This window comes from Pangasianodon hypophthalmus, chromosome 5 (genome assembly GCF_027358585.1).
Source record: "Pangasianodon hypophthalmus isolate fPanHyp1 chromosome 5, fPanHyp1.pri, whole genome shotgun sequence".
Lineage (NCBI taxonomy): Eukaryota > Metazoa > Chordata > Actinopteri > Siluriformes > Pangasiidae > Pangasianodon > Pangasianodon hypophthalmus.
The window spans coordinates 16,465,007-16,482,700 of NC_069714.1; the positions used below are offsets into that span (position 1 = coordinate 16,465,007).

Here is a 17,694-nt window from a genome sequence, read left to right on the forward strand (position 1 = left end):
TTATACAAAGGCAACTATACTGGTTATTCTAGTACCTGTTTTGCAGTACTGGGGGTGAGTTGGAACTTTTAAGAGGCCATTTTCACTATATTAAAAATAAAAAGAATAACTATAATGCGAAAATTTAATAATGAAAACCAAGTCTTTAAAACAACCATGTTTATTACTTTGCATTCATCTTAGGAGAACTGAAAAATTATAACACTTCTATCTTGAATCTGAAGATTTTAGGAGTCTTTTAGGAATTTCCTTCTTTATGTTCAAGGACAGCAGGAATTTGCAATGACTGTTAATAGTGCAGGAACATTAGGCTGGTTTTGTAAAGATTTTTTTTAAACCCTGATTTATATTTTTTTATTTTAAATTTAGGAATAGTTCATTCTCTTTTGTAATCAATAAACTATGGAGTATTAATGCATGTGTAACATTTTACCGTAAAGAATCAGTGTTATCCTTTAGAGTTTGAAAATGAACTGTTTAACTGTTTTGATTAACTGTACACTCAGGACCATCAATAACCCACCAAATCACAAAAAAAAAAAAAAACAATTTGGAGACAATGAATTGAAATTTATTGGTCAAACTCAACTGATCAAGATTTTAGCCATTCACTTTGAGTAGATAATGCGCTTGATGGACCCAATCCTTGGGGTTATGGCGCCCCAGTCACTGTATCTCCTGTATTCACCAGGTCTCAGCAGATACTGTCTGCCTCTGTAATTGGGATGCTCATAGAACAGCCAGTATCCATCAAGCACATTGCAGGAATGGATGTCGTTGTAGTGGAAGCGATCATAGACAGATGGACAGTCATCAGTAAGCTCCATCATCTGTCCACTAAAGTCAGAATGCTCATAGATCCTGATTCTATGAGACCCTTGATGCTAGGGATGAAAAATTTTTTAATATTGATATACACAAAATGAACAATATTTCTATAAATATATTTCTATTATACAATGAGGCTCACCTGAGGTATCATACGACAGGATCTGACGCAGTCGTTAAAACCCATCCACCCTTGATAATTGGGGTATTCCCCTCTAGGGAGAAAGTACTGGTAACCCATAAAGTTTGGCCGTTCATACACCATCCAGTACCCACTTTCTACCTGAATGGAGTTGCAGCGGCTGAAATGGGAGTACAGATCAGCACAGTCGCTGGTGCACTCATAGGAACGGCCCTGAAAGTTCCTGTCCTCGTAGAAGATAATCTGTAACCAAATATTTTTGTTAGATGGTATGTTTAATCAAACATTTTAAAACCTAATTAGATCTTCATTACAGATGTGATTATAAGTGCATATGAATAGAATAAAAAAGAGGAGCTAGTAGGCTTACCTTTCCCATAGTGATGGATTAGCAGTGTATCACTTCAACACTGCCAGTGATTAAACAGCAACTCTTTTATATCGTTTCAGATAACCCACATCACCAGCGACATCAATTAACTTCTGATGTCAGCTTTTTTATTCAACAGAATGGTCTGCTGTCAAGCAACAAAGGGTATTTGCACTACATTTGTTCATTCTGGCAAAGAATTAAATGGTAATAGTTAACCCCTTGTATGGATTCGTTTTATAACAGAATACATGTTTATGGATTCTAAACAGACACAGGAAGAATATGCAGAACCCAAACTAAAGGTTAACCCTGGACCCTAGAAGAGTAAGGCACCAAATTCATCTACTGTGCTTCCCCCTGCTTGAGTCTGAATATTCTATATCTTAAAATTGCTATGCCTCCTCATTTTTTTAAAAGAACCACTTTTTCATGCATTCTGTAGTCCTGGAAATCATGTTTGGTCCAAAAGTAGGTCAAAAGGTCAAAAATCTCCAAAAAGGTAGTCACGCATGACTACTATCTTTTCCATATGCTCTACAATAGGTCACAATGTGTGTCCAACACTAACTTACTTACTATGTACATTCTTAGAAACAAAAAATGCTGTAATCTAGAACCCTTAAGGTTCTTCGCTTGTCCCTTACCGGTTTTATGCAGGACCTTTCAAATGTGTGTTTCCCTATTGGCTCTGAACTAGAACCCTTTTAAAAAGCTAAGGACCCTAAACTATACAAAGAACCCTTGAAGACTTTTTGTGTGACTATAATAGTATATAATATAATATTTGTCATTCAGCTGGCTTTAGTAGTAATATTCATCCTAGTACTATATACTTCAGCTGGATTCAGACAATGAGCACATGCAAAAAAGTATCATAATGTAAGAGCAGGGCTTCATCTCAATTACACTGTTCTCATTTATAAAATTCACACTATCTGTGATCAATTATACATTGGAATTTAAAATTACATCACTGCTTAGACAAAGGTTATATTTCTGTAACTGTGCTAACAGTCATGACTTGGATTAAGTGTGGTTCATATCATCAAAATATTTCTTTCCTTTCAAATTTGCCCATTCTACCATCTCAGTATCTCCCTCTAGCGGTTAAACATTATACTTACCAGTGTTTATTAATGCACTCTTTCTTTCTATAAGGCACAAATTGAACATATTTAAAAATGGACAATGTAATAGAATTAGAAGAAGAGTATATGAAATATAACATTCATGAAAAAGAGATAGAAAAAGAGATCACACATCCCAAAGTGTGTGCGTGTGAATAAAGAGAACTAACAAAACCTTGTTTGGGTGGTTGCCAGTCAACTCAACACTTTCCCCAAATAAAGTGATACAGTACAATGAGGTAGACCATGCTGATGACTCAGGAGATTTGTATAATGCCTGGTACTTATTCGAAGGCTACACTGCTGCCACAGAGGTACAGTATACTCTGTGAGTATAAGCAAACTCTGTGAAGACCTACAACAAGTGTTTATCAACACAGATTTTAAATCCATGTGTATTCATATCTCCTTATAGGCATCTACTTATGTAGACTATTTAACAGGCAGTATTCAGGACAGATGATGGATCTTGTGGATGACTGCCCCAGTGTGGTGGACTATTTTCATAATTATCTCCACTTTATATGGCTCTATAAGTGAAATATATAAGTTAATATTTCTGTGAGCCTTGAAGCTTCTTAGTCTGGTTATAAAAGTTGTCTCAGTGCAGTACAATAAGTGTATCTCCTACTCCAACCAATAAGCAGCAGATAAATGAAATGATAATTGAACAAGTCATGTTAATCATGTAATCACAATGTGTGGAATTAATTTATTGTTTTAAACTACAGCCTGCTTTTGTCTGTAACAATTTGTTCAGGTTTTAATTTATCATAACTGATTAAAAACCCTGAGGTTTTTAAAATACTGGTTCTATAAGATTTTGGATCTGTAAAGTGTGCTCTTCAATACCACAGGGGTCTTACAATCAGACATGCACTAACACAGTGGGTGTGGCTATAATTTAACACAGTGGACCATGTGTTAATTAGCTGGCAGTTGAGATGGGATCCTGCAAGGTCATCATGGAGACACCCCTGCTGTAGTGTAAAAGTAGGGCAAATAGATGGAGACATCTAATACAGTGGCAGTGCTTACAAGGGGAAAAGCATCTAGAAGGGCTTCAAATTGCTATTATGCTTACAATAACTCAACACTTGCTAAAAACTATGCTTAAGTCTCACTCATTATACAGTGACTAACTTAACTTAAAGCTTAAACTCTACTGAAATAAAAAAGACCCTCATGCTTATACTGAAGATCTTTCCAGCAACACACTTAGCACTGCTTGACTCTATAGTATACAATTGTAGAAGCGTAATGATTTATATTTTTACTATCTGGTGTCACACAGAAGAGGATGGTTACCTTTTGAGTCTGGTTCCTCTCAAGGTTTCTATCTCATGTCATCTCAGGGAGTTTTTCCTTACCATTGCTACCTCTGGCATGGTCTTTTACGACAAATCTAAATCTATATCAAGATATCTGTAAAGCTGCTTTGTAAGAATGTCCGTTGTAAAACGCGCTATATAAATAAAATTTAATTGAATTGAATACGATTTTTGCCATCATTTGGGTATTTTTCATACTTTATTACTCCGGTATTTGGCAAATAAATAGTAATGTGGCATCAAAATTTGCAGCAGTTGTCATGGTTTTGTTTGGGCCATACAAAGGTTGTAAACTTCATTTAAGCTTGGGTGCCCGAATGTATGTTTTATGTTTAGTCATGTCAGTTTTAAAGAATCCACACGTATGCCGTGGGAGTTGAAACTGTTTAATTGGCTTTCAAGAATGTAATTACATGTGTATGCACAAAGTCATAAAATAGTGTTATTCTTCCATCATGCTGTGTTCTTTTTGCGAAACCAAACAACGAAACGACAAGCATTGCAAAGTTGCTGACCTGCCCCATGTTGATTTGTTCTGTTTGCTTAATGCTTTAATCAGCACAGCACTCCATTCCCAAGCCACGGGTTATTTTTGTTCTGCTGGGTCACTGGAGTTCCACAGCTGAGAGGAATTACTTTAATCCCATGAAAAAATGCACAAGTAAACATTCCAGCCAGGACGGTTGCCTTGTAAGGCAGCAGAGAACAGAGAGCGAAATGAGTCGTATGCATTAAAAAAGCAAAGGCCTTTTTCAAAGGTAGCCTGATGCCTGTAGATGCATTTTCCTGAAGTAAGAGAGTGAGAAATTGAAGGAGTGAGAGAAGAGGGTGGGCAAGAACCAATAATATATATTGTAAGCATTTTCTGCAGATTAAATAGTAGATATTCCAGTCACTGCATTAATTATTATTATTGGTTGTAGTTATTCTACACATTATTTGAAGGAGAACATTTCTCTGTAGTGGATTGACAGCCAGTGCCACCCAAGGGAATGACCTGTATTATTATTACCTGTTCACTAAAGGACAGAGTGTAGCATTCACCCCTTGAAAGTATTTTATTGGAGTGTAAACCAAGCACCTGCTCAACCCTGGTAGCATCCTCTCTGCCACACACAGCTTTTTTACTGTCAGTTGGAAGAAAACCAGTCCTTAACCATAAAGGTTGTGCAGTAGATATAAAAAGATAATGGCAGTATATCCTGTAGCTCATTTGTTTCAAGTGACCGTGTATTCCATGTACTACCCTGTTCTTCCTATTAATCTACTAATCTCTGTACGTAGAAGGTCTAGGAAGTAATTGTATTAACCATTTATCCAGCATACGAAGGCACAAATATGGACTTAATTAGTTCTATCCTCCTTTGTTATAAATGGATACAGGACTTACCACATGACCATGGATTTATAGAAAAAGACAAGGGCCATTGGTTCTGAGTTACAGTTGCTCATTTGATTAGATACCTGAAGAAAAAAAAAAAGAAATCATCATACTTTCAAGAACCTAAATGATATCTATTACCTAATGTATTACTCTGAACATTATCACTTAAGCTTTAAGCCTTTATTGTGTTGTTAGAAGTGTGTATCTGCTGTGACAGGATGTGATAGGAGTGAAGTAGCACGCTGAAGCCATGTGCTAATTACACTCCCATCAGGTGCTGACAGATGCCCCATCATACACCTGGCTGAGGATGGCATGCTGAGACCTTAATTATGGAACTTGGCCTGGGATAGATGACCTTCTAGTGATCTTTTAAAAATACACACATACACATTTAGAGTGAGTGAGCACTCTCGGCCCTTAACACTTTATGGTCACAATCTCCCATGATCTGACACAATGAGCCATGTAAAGTGGTTTAACATTCTGATGGTATTGGATAAAACACTAAAATAAACTGAATTAAAGGTTTATTGAACAGTAGAGTATTAGTTGTTTGCCATAAGGTGGCAGCACTGAATTGATATTTCGAAGATGAGAAACGTTAATGGTAGGCAAATATTTAATCAGGGATTGCAGGCTGAAGGGAAATTTGCTGTGTGTGATGTAGTCTGAGTTGTACTGTATGTCTTATACGTGTTGTGTAGTCTGGTGCTGATTTTTTTTTTGAGCAGATCGTGATGCAGGGTCGCATGAAACCTCTCAGAAAATTGATCACGAAGTGATCATGCTGTCAGACATGATTGCAGCTCTATTTTACTTCAACTAGAGCACCCGGTGACGTGATCACTCAATCACGCTATAACCTCAGAGGAAAGGGATTCACCAAGAGCAGCCGCGTGACGTCAGCATGGAAAAAAAAGTATTGCCATAGCAACCAATCTCTTCGTCGCAACCCATCCTTGCTTCAACCGAAAAAGGCTACTTCTGACACAAAATCGACCCTGTGCATACCCTGTGATAGCAGACCGTGTAAAGACTTAAAGAAGAGAGAGAGAGAGAGAGAGAGAGAGAGAGAGAGAGAGAAGTGGTGTACAAATAAACTAAATGATATGCAGTGACATCATCTTGACAGACACGCTTAACATTTTAAAGCAAAAAACAGCAAAGCATGATGGGTTCCGATGTGAACTGATTGGAAGCAGGCGATCTGAGAGGAAATGTGAATGCTCAGCTGCTTCACATGATGCCTGCTCTGATGCACAGCTCCTCTGTTTACTAGGACACCTTCATTTACCGTTTACTTTTTATTGGCTTTTCCGACGTGACAGCTGCACAAAGCAAGCTAATTAAAAAAAAAAAAAAAAAACCTTTATGAAAATCTGCGTGGATGATCAGCTTTTTTTTCTGTGTTCGAGCTCCAACAGCACGCAATCAGGAGGAGAACACACACACACGCACACACACATACGCACACACATACGCACGCGCGCGCGGGGACAGACTGTAGGTAGGTGGTTTGACTTCTCTACTCACACTGAGAGATGCATCACTGCAGTTTCAGATCCTATACCTGCTCACAAGCTGTGAAATGTTCACACTGGTCAGAAATGAAACATTAAGATACAGCCCATTGGTACTTTCAGGATGTCACTGTTATTATATGGTGTTTTGAGCAGTGGTGGCCTACTTGTTGTTGCTGTTTGAAGGTTGTATTAAGTCTCTGTTTGTTATGTTAGAAGATGTAGGTCAGTGAATGGTAATAATTAGCTTTTGAAACTTGAGACTTTGATGCTTGTGTTCTGCTGAGGCAAAATTACCAGTTTACAATTTTTACTGCTCAAAGTGGAACCGTACTCACACTGGTTTTCAAGGTTTATTGGTTCAGTTTCTCTACTGAACATGCAGAAGGCCCACTTTACTTGTGGTGCATCTCTTACACCCTCCTTCTAGGGGTGTAACGCAGCATCACTATCTGTAGGCTATGTGTACCTGGTCAGTGCTCCAAAGATCTGTACCTGTATTCAGATTTAAAACAGAAGTGGATGTGGCCTGAAATATAAATTTGCGCTGTTTGTTTTTTTTTTTTTCAAAATCCTGCTCCCACGGTTATTATTTTTATTAATTATCATCATCATCATTATTATTATTTTTATTATTATTAATTTTTTTTTCAATGTCACCCAGATGAGGATGGGTTCCCTTTTGAGTCTGGTTCTTCTCAAGGTTTCTTCCTCATATCATCTCAGGGAGATTTTCCTTGCCAGCGTCGCCTCTGGCTTGCTCATTACGGAAAAATTCATACATTTTAAAATGTATATCTTGACTGTATTTATTTCTGTAAAGCTGCTTTGTGACAATGTCGATTGTTAAAAGCGCTATACAAATAAAAGTGAATTGAATTGAATTTATAGCTGCGCACAACATTTTCTAGCAAAGTATTACCAACCATGACCCTGACCAGTCACTAAGGATGAAAGAATCCATCGCTGCGAATGTCCATTCATGTCCACGTTAAGGAATGTGGTCCTTCTTCAACCCACAAGCTTAATATCAGACAGTGTGATATCTCACACCCGCAAGCTTCATATCTGACCACTTTCTCACGCTTACAGGAAAGTAAAAACCTTTCTGGCAAGCTTCATTTAAAAAAAAAGTAGTGCAGCTCTTATTAATATCTGTATTTGTATCTGTTTATAACACATCTGTTCGTTACTAATAATGTATTTCTATTCAGTTACATCGCTAGCCTTTTTATATTTATATTACACATCAGACCACACCACCACACCAATTACTTTTTACAAAAATAAAACGAGTGAATTCACTCTATATTACATTTCCTCCATGTCTTATTTGCACTCATACCAGATTAAACACACCTGATGGTAAGAGCATCTCGAAGTGTGAGAAATAGTACTGTGTGTCTTTACTGTTTCCCAAAAAACAGAGGTATTCAAGGTTGCAAAATTTATTTTCTCTCTCAGTTGGCCAATCATTCTGTCAGCTGTAAATATGACCTGTGAACAGTAAATCCATTGCTAAGTAGCGAACAGAACACAAGGGCTACGCTGCAGCATCCATCTGTGATGACGGTAAACAGGCTTATGTCATGAGGAAATGAGCTGACAATCACACAACCAGTACAGGGTTCCCTACTCAGTCAAACTGCAGTCTGGGAGATTGTTGTTGTTAATCATAATAATCATAATAACTCTTCTTATCACCAACACCTTGGTAGCAGAGTTACCTTTGGCTAACACGCTTGTAGACACAGATATTAATACATTTTACTATACAAATTCTCAGTGATTGAATTTTTAATTATTCTGGGATGCTTTGGCCAGTTCCTTTTCTCTCAAGGCCAGTCCCTGAGCACTTGCAACCCTAACCCAATAATATTGCCATATGGTGTGTTTTTTTTTTTTTTTTTTTTTTTTTCTTCATATTTACTGCATGGTGTATTGAATTAGTCATTTTTTCCATTTGCACCTCTGTATAGGTGAGAAGTGTAAATGGATAAAACGGGGCATACTGAGAAATTCTGAGAAGAAGCAGCATGTCTGCTTTGCTCTGAAATGTTTACAGTGTGTGTAAAGGGGATCCTGGGAGGCTGCTATTTATAGCACTTATTTCATCATTCCGCTGCGCAGAGCAGTGAGCTGCGGTCTGCATTCTAATGACTGAGGCATGGAGCATCCCACTGCTCTGTCAGAAAGCAAAAAAGAACCTCCTTAGTACATCCAAGTGGAGGCTTTAGTGCCAAAAACAACTTAAATGGTATAAAAGATATATGTTCTCAGGCTTTCTTTCTCCATGCATGCATTTTTGGCAGGATTATTAGAACATATAAATTGTTGTAACTGACACTAATGATAGATATACACAGAACTGTACCTACAGTTTTGGAAAATGCTGTGGCTGAGCAGTCGTATAAAACTGGGAGTTCTGTATGCATGCAACAAAAGGCATTCCTAGCTGCCAAACTGTGTTTGACAGTGAAGTGTCTTTTGATACTAAGCACTGTGCATGCAGACACAGTCCCTCTAACAGTGTTTCTCCTAAGGTTGTCATAACAGATGGAGTAAGATTATTATCAAACACTATGTGCGTTTGCTTTCTCTCTAAATTTTCCATGCCATATATATATTGCATCAGATATCATTCATTGTTCTTTGGTGGTGAATAATTCAGTGACTCATAAAACAGTAACTATAGGAGTTAAAACTGGAATAGGAAAACATAACTGAATTGATTTCCACAGTTTAGGTTTAGCTTACTGAATACAGTATCTAATTTCCGTTCCAGTTCAGTGTGATATATTAAGGAATAAAACCTATATTTTGTATGGCTGAGTGGACAAAAGTCAGCTGCTTTATACTGGGGAGTGGAAAATACAATAAAAACCTTGTGTAGCATTCATTACCTGCCTCTTTTAGGTCTGTTCTTGACCAAGTTAGTCCACGCACTAGAGGGGTGCATCGGGACTATGATCCTATGGGACCTAAGACCAGTCGTGGGAGCAGACGGTTTTTGCTCTCATGCAGAGGAGAATGAGTGGTCAGTTATGAGACTCCAAGAAAGGCCATGCTGATTAACATGGGAACATACTGGATGCAGTCTGGTGCTTGTGTGGTGCCATGTGGTTCATTTACTGCATACATTCATCTTCAGTATCTGCTTTGTCCTGGTCAGGATCATGGTGGTTTAAATTACTTACTTACCTATATTTTGGGGAACTAGACCCCTCTAAGTTCATTAGAAAACATTGCAGCCATGTGCAAACAATAATAACTGCAGGAATAGGAATATTTATGACTTGTAGTGTGTAAATTATAATCGAATTTGATGTACAATTGGCAGTTGGAGTCTCTTACTGGCATTTCATAATTCGCTTTATCAGCCTTTACATATATGCTGAATTTTTAAATATATAATATAACTTCCAGGCAAAAAAAGCTCTCTGAACGAAACTCCCTCAACACCCTTTGAGTGTGTTGGTATATATATATCTGGCGCAGGCTGTTGCTCAAGGTTACGTGCGTCATGCTATTATTATTGCTAATATGGTGTATGCTGCTTTTATTGTATTAAAGCTTTGTTTGACTTGCAAGTTTATTTTACTTGTATTATGACTGACAGTTTCTGGACTAGTGTCTGCGGCGCTGTTTTGTGCTATAGATGAGGTCATTCACCAGCTTCTTTAACAGTGAATTCTGCATCATTTGTAAATCAGAAAGAAAAAAAAAAGAAACAAGTGCCAGCCAAATGTATAAACCTAGTTGTACATAAATGTTATAAAGTTTGAACAGGGATTTTATACATTGTGATTAATCAGTGTTTGGTCAAATGATTCACTCCTGCATTCATCACCAGATCAGTGGAAATTTTAGCTTAAGCTCCTTCAACTACAATGTTAAACTAAAGTCAATACAATATTTTAAAATGCAGTTTGTCGACCATAATGCACTGCAGTGAAATGCCTGGCTCTCACTAGCTGCCTAGGGATGAGAGCAGTAATATATTGTCCTGTACCCAGCCAGGATAGGTGGCACAAATGGAGCATTTTAATTAAAAACTGCTGAGACACAGATATCCAAAGGGAGGAGAGGATGCCAGCACTCCAAGGTTTCCCTACCCAAATGTACCAGCCATATCTCTGAAAAAAAAAAAAAAAAACGGATAATGTTGATTATGCAGGCAGAGAGAGTTCTTGAATAATTTACTGCAAATATAATCGACACTTGCTCGCAGCTTATACACCATAAACAGAATTTGTCTGACTGGATTTTTGTTTGCATTGTAACTCTGTAATCACATCCCTTTTGGAAACTATGATTCACTGCTAATTCACTGCTACTCAGATTTGTAACTACAGATGGACTGCTAAATGTTGGCTGCGTTCATAAAATTTTTTAAAATTATATATATATATATATATATATATATATATATATATGTATATATATATATATATATATATATATATATATACACTGTATATTAAGGTAATTTAAAAAGGCTCAATCAATTTAATCATTTGTAAACTTAAATGTAATCATGTGCTTTTGAGTTTGATACACTGGATATTGCTGTGTTGTAATGGTGTTAGGTATATTTGTGCACTAATGGAAGTGTATTTTCAACTGAGAAGCAGAAAGTATTGGTGGCCATTGTGATGTTTGCTTGGATCCCAGGCTCCAATTGCTCTGCTCACAATTTCCTGAGAGATTTCCATTGCCATGGTGACAGCAAGCTGCTGACGTCATCCAGACCAGGTTCTTGGGGTTGAGCGAAGGTGTGCTGCGTGCATCCCCATTTTCCCCTCTGTTTATTTTCTAGAGTAAGACTAAACACCAGGCTCAATCAGAATGAGCTTAATCAATCTTATTGGGGAATTCATCCTTCATCATATTCTGCTGTATGCATTAAATCATGTTAATATGAGGGTCTGAGAAATATTTGTAGCGTTGTTGGTTCTCAGGATTATTAGGTAATGCCCAACAGGCACACATGATGTAGGATTACAAAGGCATTAGAAACCATGTAGTCTAATAAGACATGGGCTTTGGGCTCCATAGAGAGGGACAAAAATGATCACCAAAGTTGATATCACATTTTTCATATTAATCATTGGCATATGAGTGTCTGAAAACTCCTGGACTGGTTACTTTCCATTGTTCCATCCAGATGATAATTTCCCATTCGTAATGAGTCCTGGAAGCATCTTAGTCTGGATCATAGCTGCTGGAATTGGAAGAAAGGTCAGGGTGTGTATTTATAGCAGTGCAGCTGGAAAATACAGTATCTTAATCTGTTAACAAAAAACTAACATTTGTATTGTAGTGTGCATATTGTATTTTATCAAAAAAGGAAGGCTAATATACACTACAACATATAACTAATACAAGATAAAAATGAATACCTACAAGTGATTATTTCATAATAGTCTTTTCTGTAACAGTGAGTTTGATTATTTGACAAATAATTTTGATTATTAATTCATGCAGAATAAGCAAAAAAAAAAAGGGGGGGGGGAGGCTAACAATAAATATATCAACCATAGATGCTCAAAATCACATTTTGAAGAAGTTATCCTGACTCATTGCACTGTAGAATTGTGTTGCCTTTTGTTCGCTGATAAATATCAGTTTAATAAATAAGTGTAATCTTTTTTTGCCTAGGAAGCTGCAATTCAAGTGAAATATTTGACCTGTTTTCAAGGCACATATTGTAGCAGCTTCTTTAACAAAATTAAAGTTTTTAAATACACAGACAACAATGAATAGACTACAGTGCATAAGCTTGTGATGATTAATGGCAAATGATCATGCTGTCCTTACACAGGTGGCATTAACACACCCAGGGGAGCCTCTCTCACAGGGGAACCCGTAATTTTAAAGCTATTCCTGTATCCGATTCTCTTATTTGCCAGCTAATTATTTTCACCCTAGCTGATAACTATCTGTCAGTGGTGGGTGTGATGATTAGTTGTCACTGATTATGGCCCTATACACTCCTCAGACACACTAAAAAACCCCTGGTCTATATAGTCTGCCTCAAAGAATGACTCATTGGCTGCAGTTATTCCACTCTTGGGTTCCCCCACTGTTCTCTTATTATTCTCCACAGGGTTTAGCTGAAGGACTATCACAAGAGTTTTTACTCTCTGGCCATTCCCTCAAGGCTGATTCATTTTACCAGCTAGGCTGCAATGTCTGTCTGTCTTCTGTCTGCTCAAAATGAAATCAGTCACCTGAGAGACCTTGCGAGAATACTCAAATGAATATGCTAGCAACTGCTGATAAGAGGATTCAGCAATAGTATGACTAGTCTGACATGATTCATCCAGTTCAGTTTTCAAAAACAAGTAACACTGATGTGAGGCAATTTTTCACTCAGATATTTTTATTGTATTGCTGGTTCTCGGGCAAGTAATGCCCAAAGGGAACAATGATATAGGATTATAAAGGCTTGAACAACATGTTGATTGAATGGGAGAAAAATGTTCACATCTGATATCAGATTTGTCCTATTGTAAGTAAATATTTAATCTTTGAATCTTAGTAGTCGGAAGGGTGGGATGTACAATGTGATGATGTGTTAGTTGTATTTTATAGAGATAAATTATGTGATGAACTGAGTTTCTGAGTGTATTGCATGTTTTGCTAGAACTGTAGGAAGAACACTGACCAAGTGAACAACATGTATACCAAAATGTTTACCAGGTAAAACAAGCGCCAGTGGTATCACACTGTAAAATTATTATTGTTTACCAGTTAAATTGCATTTTAAATTGAATTAAACAGTTGTGTTTATAAATCAATTTATAGTTTTTTTTTATTGTGTCTGTACCATCACTATTTTAAATACAGTAGAATTCAATTTTATAATATTTATTCTCTATCATGTAAAATATTTAATTACATTTTACCAAATTGTAATTAAGAATACTTGTGATTTAAGATTAAAATAAAGTCACCATCTTTTTTTATCGCCATCTTAATTAGACTTATTTCTCTACAATTTAACAAAAGAAAAAAGAAAAATTATTATTTTGCTAAATCAAGACTGACTGTTCATTAATGACCATTCCTTATGTTGCCCATTCTCCATACTTATCGATACTTAATGGCAGGTGCTCCCTAAAGGGTTGAAGGGTGATTTCAGTGGTATTGCAGTGGAAAAGTGAATGGCTTTAAATCGGTCATTTTCAGGGATATACAATGGATATAAAAAATCTACACATCCCTCTTAAAATGGCAGGTATTTGTGATGTAAAAAAAAAAAGATAAATCATGTCAGAATGTTTTCCACCCTCAATATGAAATTACAACAAATAAAAATTAAGTGAAAAACAATCTGAAACATTTTAGGGAAAAATATGGAGCACCACAATGACATCACCAAGAACAGGATGTCCCTCCAAAGTTTATACTGTAAAAGTACTGATTACTCTCTGCATGTGACAACAACCTCTCATATTTTTGACATTCAAGCTCAACTAAATCACCCCAACCCATGTTGCAAATTGTGTTACAGTCTGATGAGACCAATTCCAAAAGGTATAATAATTCCATAATTCCAAAAGTTATGTTTGGTGCAAAAAAGCACATCATCAAAAGAACACCATACCCATGGTGAAGCATGATGGTGGCAGCATCATGCTTTAGGGCTGCCTTTCTTCAGACAGAACTGGGGCTTTTATCAAGGTGGAGGGAATCATGAATAGCTACAAATACCAACTGATTTTAGTGCAAAACCTTCAGGTGTCTGCTAGTGTGCTGAAGATGAAAAAAGGAATTTCACTTTTCAGCATGACAGTGACCCAAAGCATACAGCCAAATCAACAAAGGAATGGCTTAACCAAAAGAAGATCAATGTTTTTGAATGACCTAGCCAGAGCTCAGACCTGAATCCAACTAAAAATCTGTGGGGTGACCTGAAGGGGCTGTGCACAGGAGATGCCTTTACAGTCTGATGGATCTAGAATGTTTTTGCAAGAAAGAGTGAGAAAATATTGCCAAGTCAAGATGTGCCATGCTGATAGACTCTTACCCAAAAAGACTGAGTGGTGTAATAAAATCAAAAGGTGCTTCAACGAAATATTACTTTAGGGGTGTGCACACTTATGTGATTATAAGTTTTTTATTTTTCCTTTTTTCCCTAAAATGTTACTGATTGTTTTTCACTTTATTTGTATACGTTGTAATTTCACATTAAAGGTGGGAAAAGATCTAACATGATTTATCTTAGTTTCAGTCATTTACTTCACAAAAACCTGCCATTTTAACGGGGCGTGTAGACCTTTTATATCCACTGTAGGACACAGTGTTACAAACACACAGTGTTACACACACTGCTGATGTAAAGCATTCAGCTGTATGCTACTATTTATTTCATATGTAGGCAGATTGTTGTAGTAGATGTTTATGATGTGGTTATTTTGCTATATAGATAAAATCACACAGTTTGAACCCCAGTGAGGGTAAATAGAGAAATGTAGTGTAAACCTGGAGGAACAACTTAGTGAGAGTCAATGAAGAGCTAAAATAAAAGTTTTTAATGCACACAGACACTAAAGTGCTAATGATGATGTCAGAGGAAATGCAGGAGTGAGAGTAGGCGGCCTGCAGAGGAAATGAGAGCTCTGTGTATCCGCAAATGTGTGCACAACTGTAGTGATGGCAAAAAAAAAAAAAAAAAGAACCATATATTTGAACCTTTTGTTATTTTTCTTACAAGTAAAAGAAGTTTTCTTTGGCCTCAAACTGGGACTTCGACCAATGACATGGTTGCTTAAGATAATCATGGAGTTCTGATCTCAGTAATTAAAAAATAAAATATAATATGCCAGCATAAATTTCTAAATATCAAATATTTCTAAACCAGTACATGGTAACATAAGTGTGTTTGTTGTAAATTTGAATATATACAATGCCTATGTATTGCATGTAGTACATGGACTTATTTACATCAATTTTTTTATTTTTTTTAGTGGAAAGACAAAATGAAGGTGTTTCAAAGGAGTTGCAGCGAGATTATCACCTCTGTTTTTGTGTGGGTGTAAGCACACACAGGATGGGTGCATGTTCATGAGAATAAAGTCGGAGAGAAAAAGAGCTGAGTGACATTTTCGGCTGTACAATATAAGATGCGATAGAGCATCACCACAGCTATATTCTGTTTACTGAAATATAACTGACAACCTACATAGCACTAAAATTCACACGAACTTTACTTTAAAAGGCAGACAGTCACATGATCATGTGTTTGCTTTTGAAATTATATATATTGTGTGCTCGTCTACTGGTGTTCCATTTAAAAAAATTTTATAATATTTATTCACATTCCACCTTTTACAAACCTGGACATTTACATGTTTTTTTACTGTCGATCTTGATTATATATACAGTGATACAGTCAGGTCCATAAGTATTTGGACAGTGACAGTTTTCATAATTTTGCCTCAGTGGATTTGCAATGAAGCAATCAAGATGTGATTGAAGTGAACACTTTCAGCTTTAATTCAAGTGGTTTAACAAAACTTTTGCATTAACTGTTTAGGAATTACAGCCATTTTTTTTGTAGAGTCCCTCCATTTTCAGGCTCAAAAGTAATTAATGTGTAAGTAATTAATGTGGTGTAAATGTGGTGGTGTAAATTACTCAAATTGTGTCACTGTCCAAATACTTATGGACCTGACTGTGTATGTGTGTGTGTGTGTGTGTACACATCTATACATATATATACATATATATATATATATATATATATATATATATATATATATATATATATATATATATGAATACATATTTTCACACACACACAGTGGTATGTATGCAGTATACTGTACATAAAACCTAAGGAATGTAGCTAAGATAATTATATCCTAATAACTTGTACAACATTACACAATATTTAATAAACCAAGTTTGTAAAACTGAATTATTATAACTCTATTTCTTTATAAGTTTGTGAAGCTATTTTCTTTTACAGTACATGGGAAACTGTATCAGATATAACACAGTTTATTCTTTGTATCCTCACCCATCCTATTTCTCTGGCTCATAATCATTTTACAGTCCCTGAGTCCCCCTGGGTTGACCCTAACTGCTGTGGATGTGTATCTGATTAGTGTAATGTATCTGCATAGCTGCTCTGATGGCTGTCTGGCCTCTCCAGCATATGCTGCTTATCATATCTACGGTTTCATTTACTGTGTAGAAGGAAAGAAAGAAAGCCTTATTTCCATCCAGGATTTGCACCCTTTCTTGGTTCTTCTTCCAAGTCATTTTATCATTCGTTGACTCAACAGAGATGTTTTGCAGTGCAGTTTTTGACATCTGTTGCATGCAGTGCCTATAAATATAGAGGATTACACAGAACAAGAACAATACCACTCACCTTGGCTGTCTCAGTGACCACTAGCACAGGCTATTTATAGCTGGTGTAAGAACTAATAGTCTGTGTCCACATATAATGCAACATAAATCTCATTCAAGTCATCCAGAATCTCTCTTACATTGGAGGTTCTATATATAAATTTAAAAAGTGATTTTTGCGAATGGATAGATATGCCTGTGTTTCTTCACCTTAAGAAGCAGTGACAACCCGAGGACTAAAAATAGTTGAAGCTAATACATCTTCTGTCTTCATTTTTCTGTGACAATGTCTACCTGTCTAGCTCAATACACACACACACCTGTCTCTCTAGCTCAAAATAACACACACACACACACATACACACACACGGAGTCATAATGTTGAGAAATCTCCTCTTTTTCTGAGATCCCGATTGGTTTTATTTAGTCCTCAACTGATTACAACAGGCTTATGCAAATTTAATGCCTGTCCTTCGGTTATATTAATTTGTGCATGTAATCACCATTCTTGAAGTGAATTTCAGGCTGTGCTAAATCACACTATGGATGCTAAATTTAATCTATTTGCATACACCACTGTGTATTGTGCACGTTTCTGCATATTTATTAAGGCAAACATGC

General features: G+C 36.5%; 1 protein-coding gene across 4 annotated transcripts; it reads right to left on the bottom strand.

Annotated features, from left to right (window-relative positions):
* Nucleotides 1–549: 549 nt before the first annotated feature.
* LOC113525961 (gamma-crystallin S-1-like) lies at nt 550–1,349 on the bottom strand. 4 transcript variants are annotated; one of them, XM_026912661.1, is made up of 3 exons: nt 1,341–1,349; nt 971–1,213; nt 550–884 (listed from the first exon to the last, which is right to left on the bottom strand). In XM_026912661.1, the coding sequence occupies exons 1-3, from the start codon at nt 1,347–1,349 to the stop codon at nt 609–611; spliced, it is 528 nt and encodes a 175-aa protein (XP_026768462.1). In that variant the 3' UTR covers nt 550–608. The 4 variants fall into 4 exon arrangements, with proteins under 4 accessions (XP_026768462.1, XP_026768463.1, XP_053090336.1 ...); XM_026912662.1 differs by having other exon boundaries at nt 550–877; nt 967–1,213; XM_053234361.1 differs by having other exon boundaries at nt 959–1,213.
* Between the last annotated feature and the right edge of the window lie 16,345 nt (nt 1,350–17,694).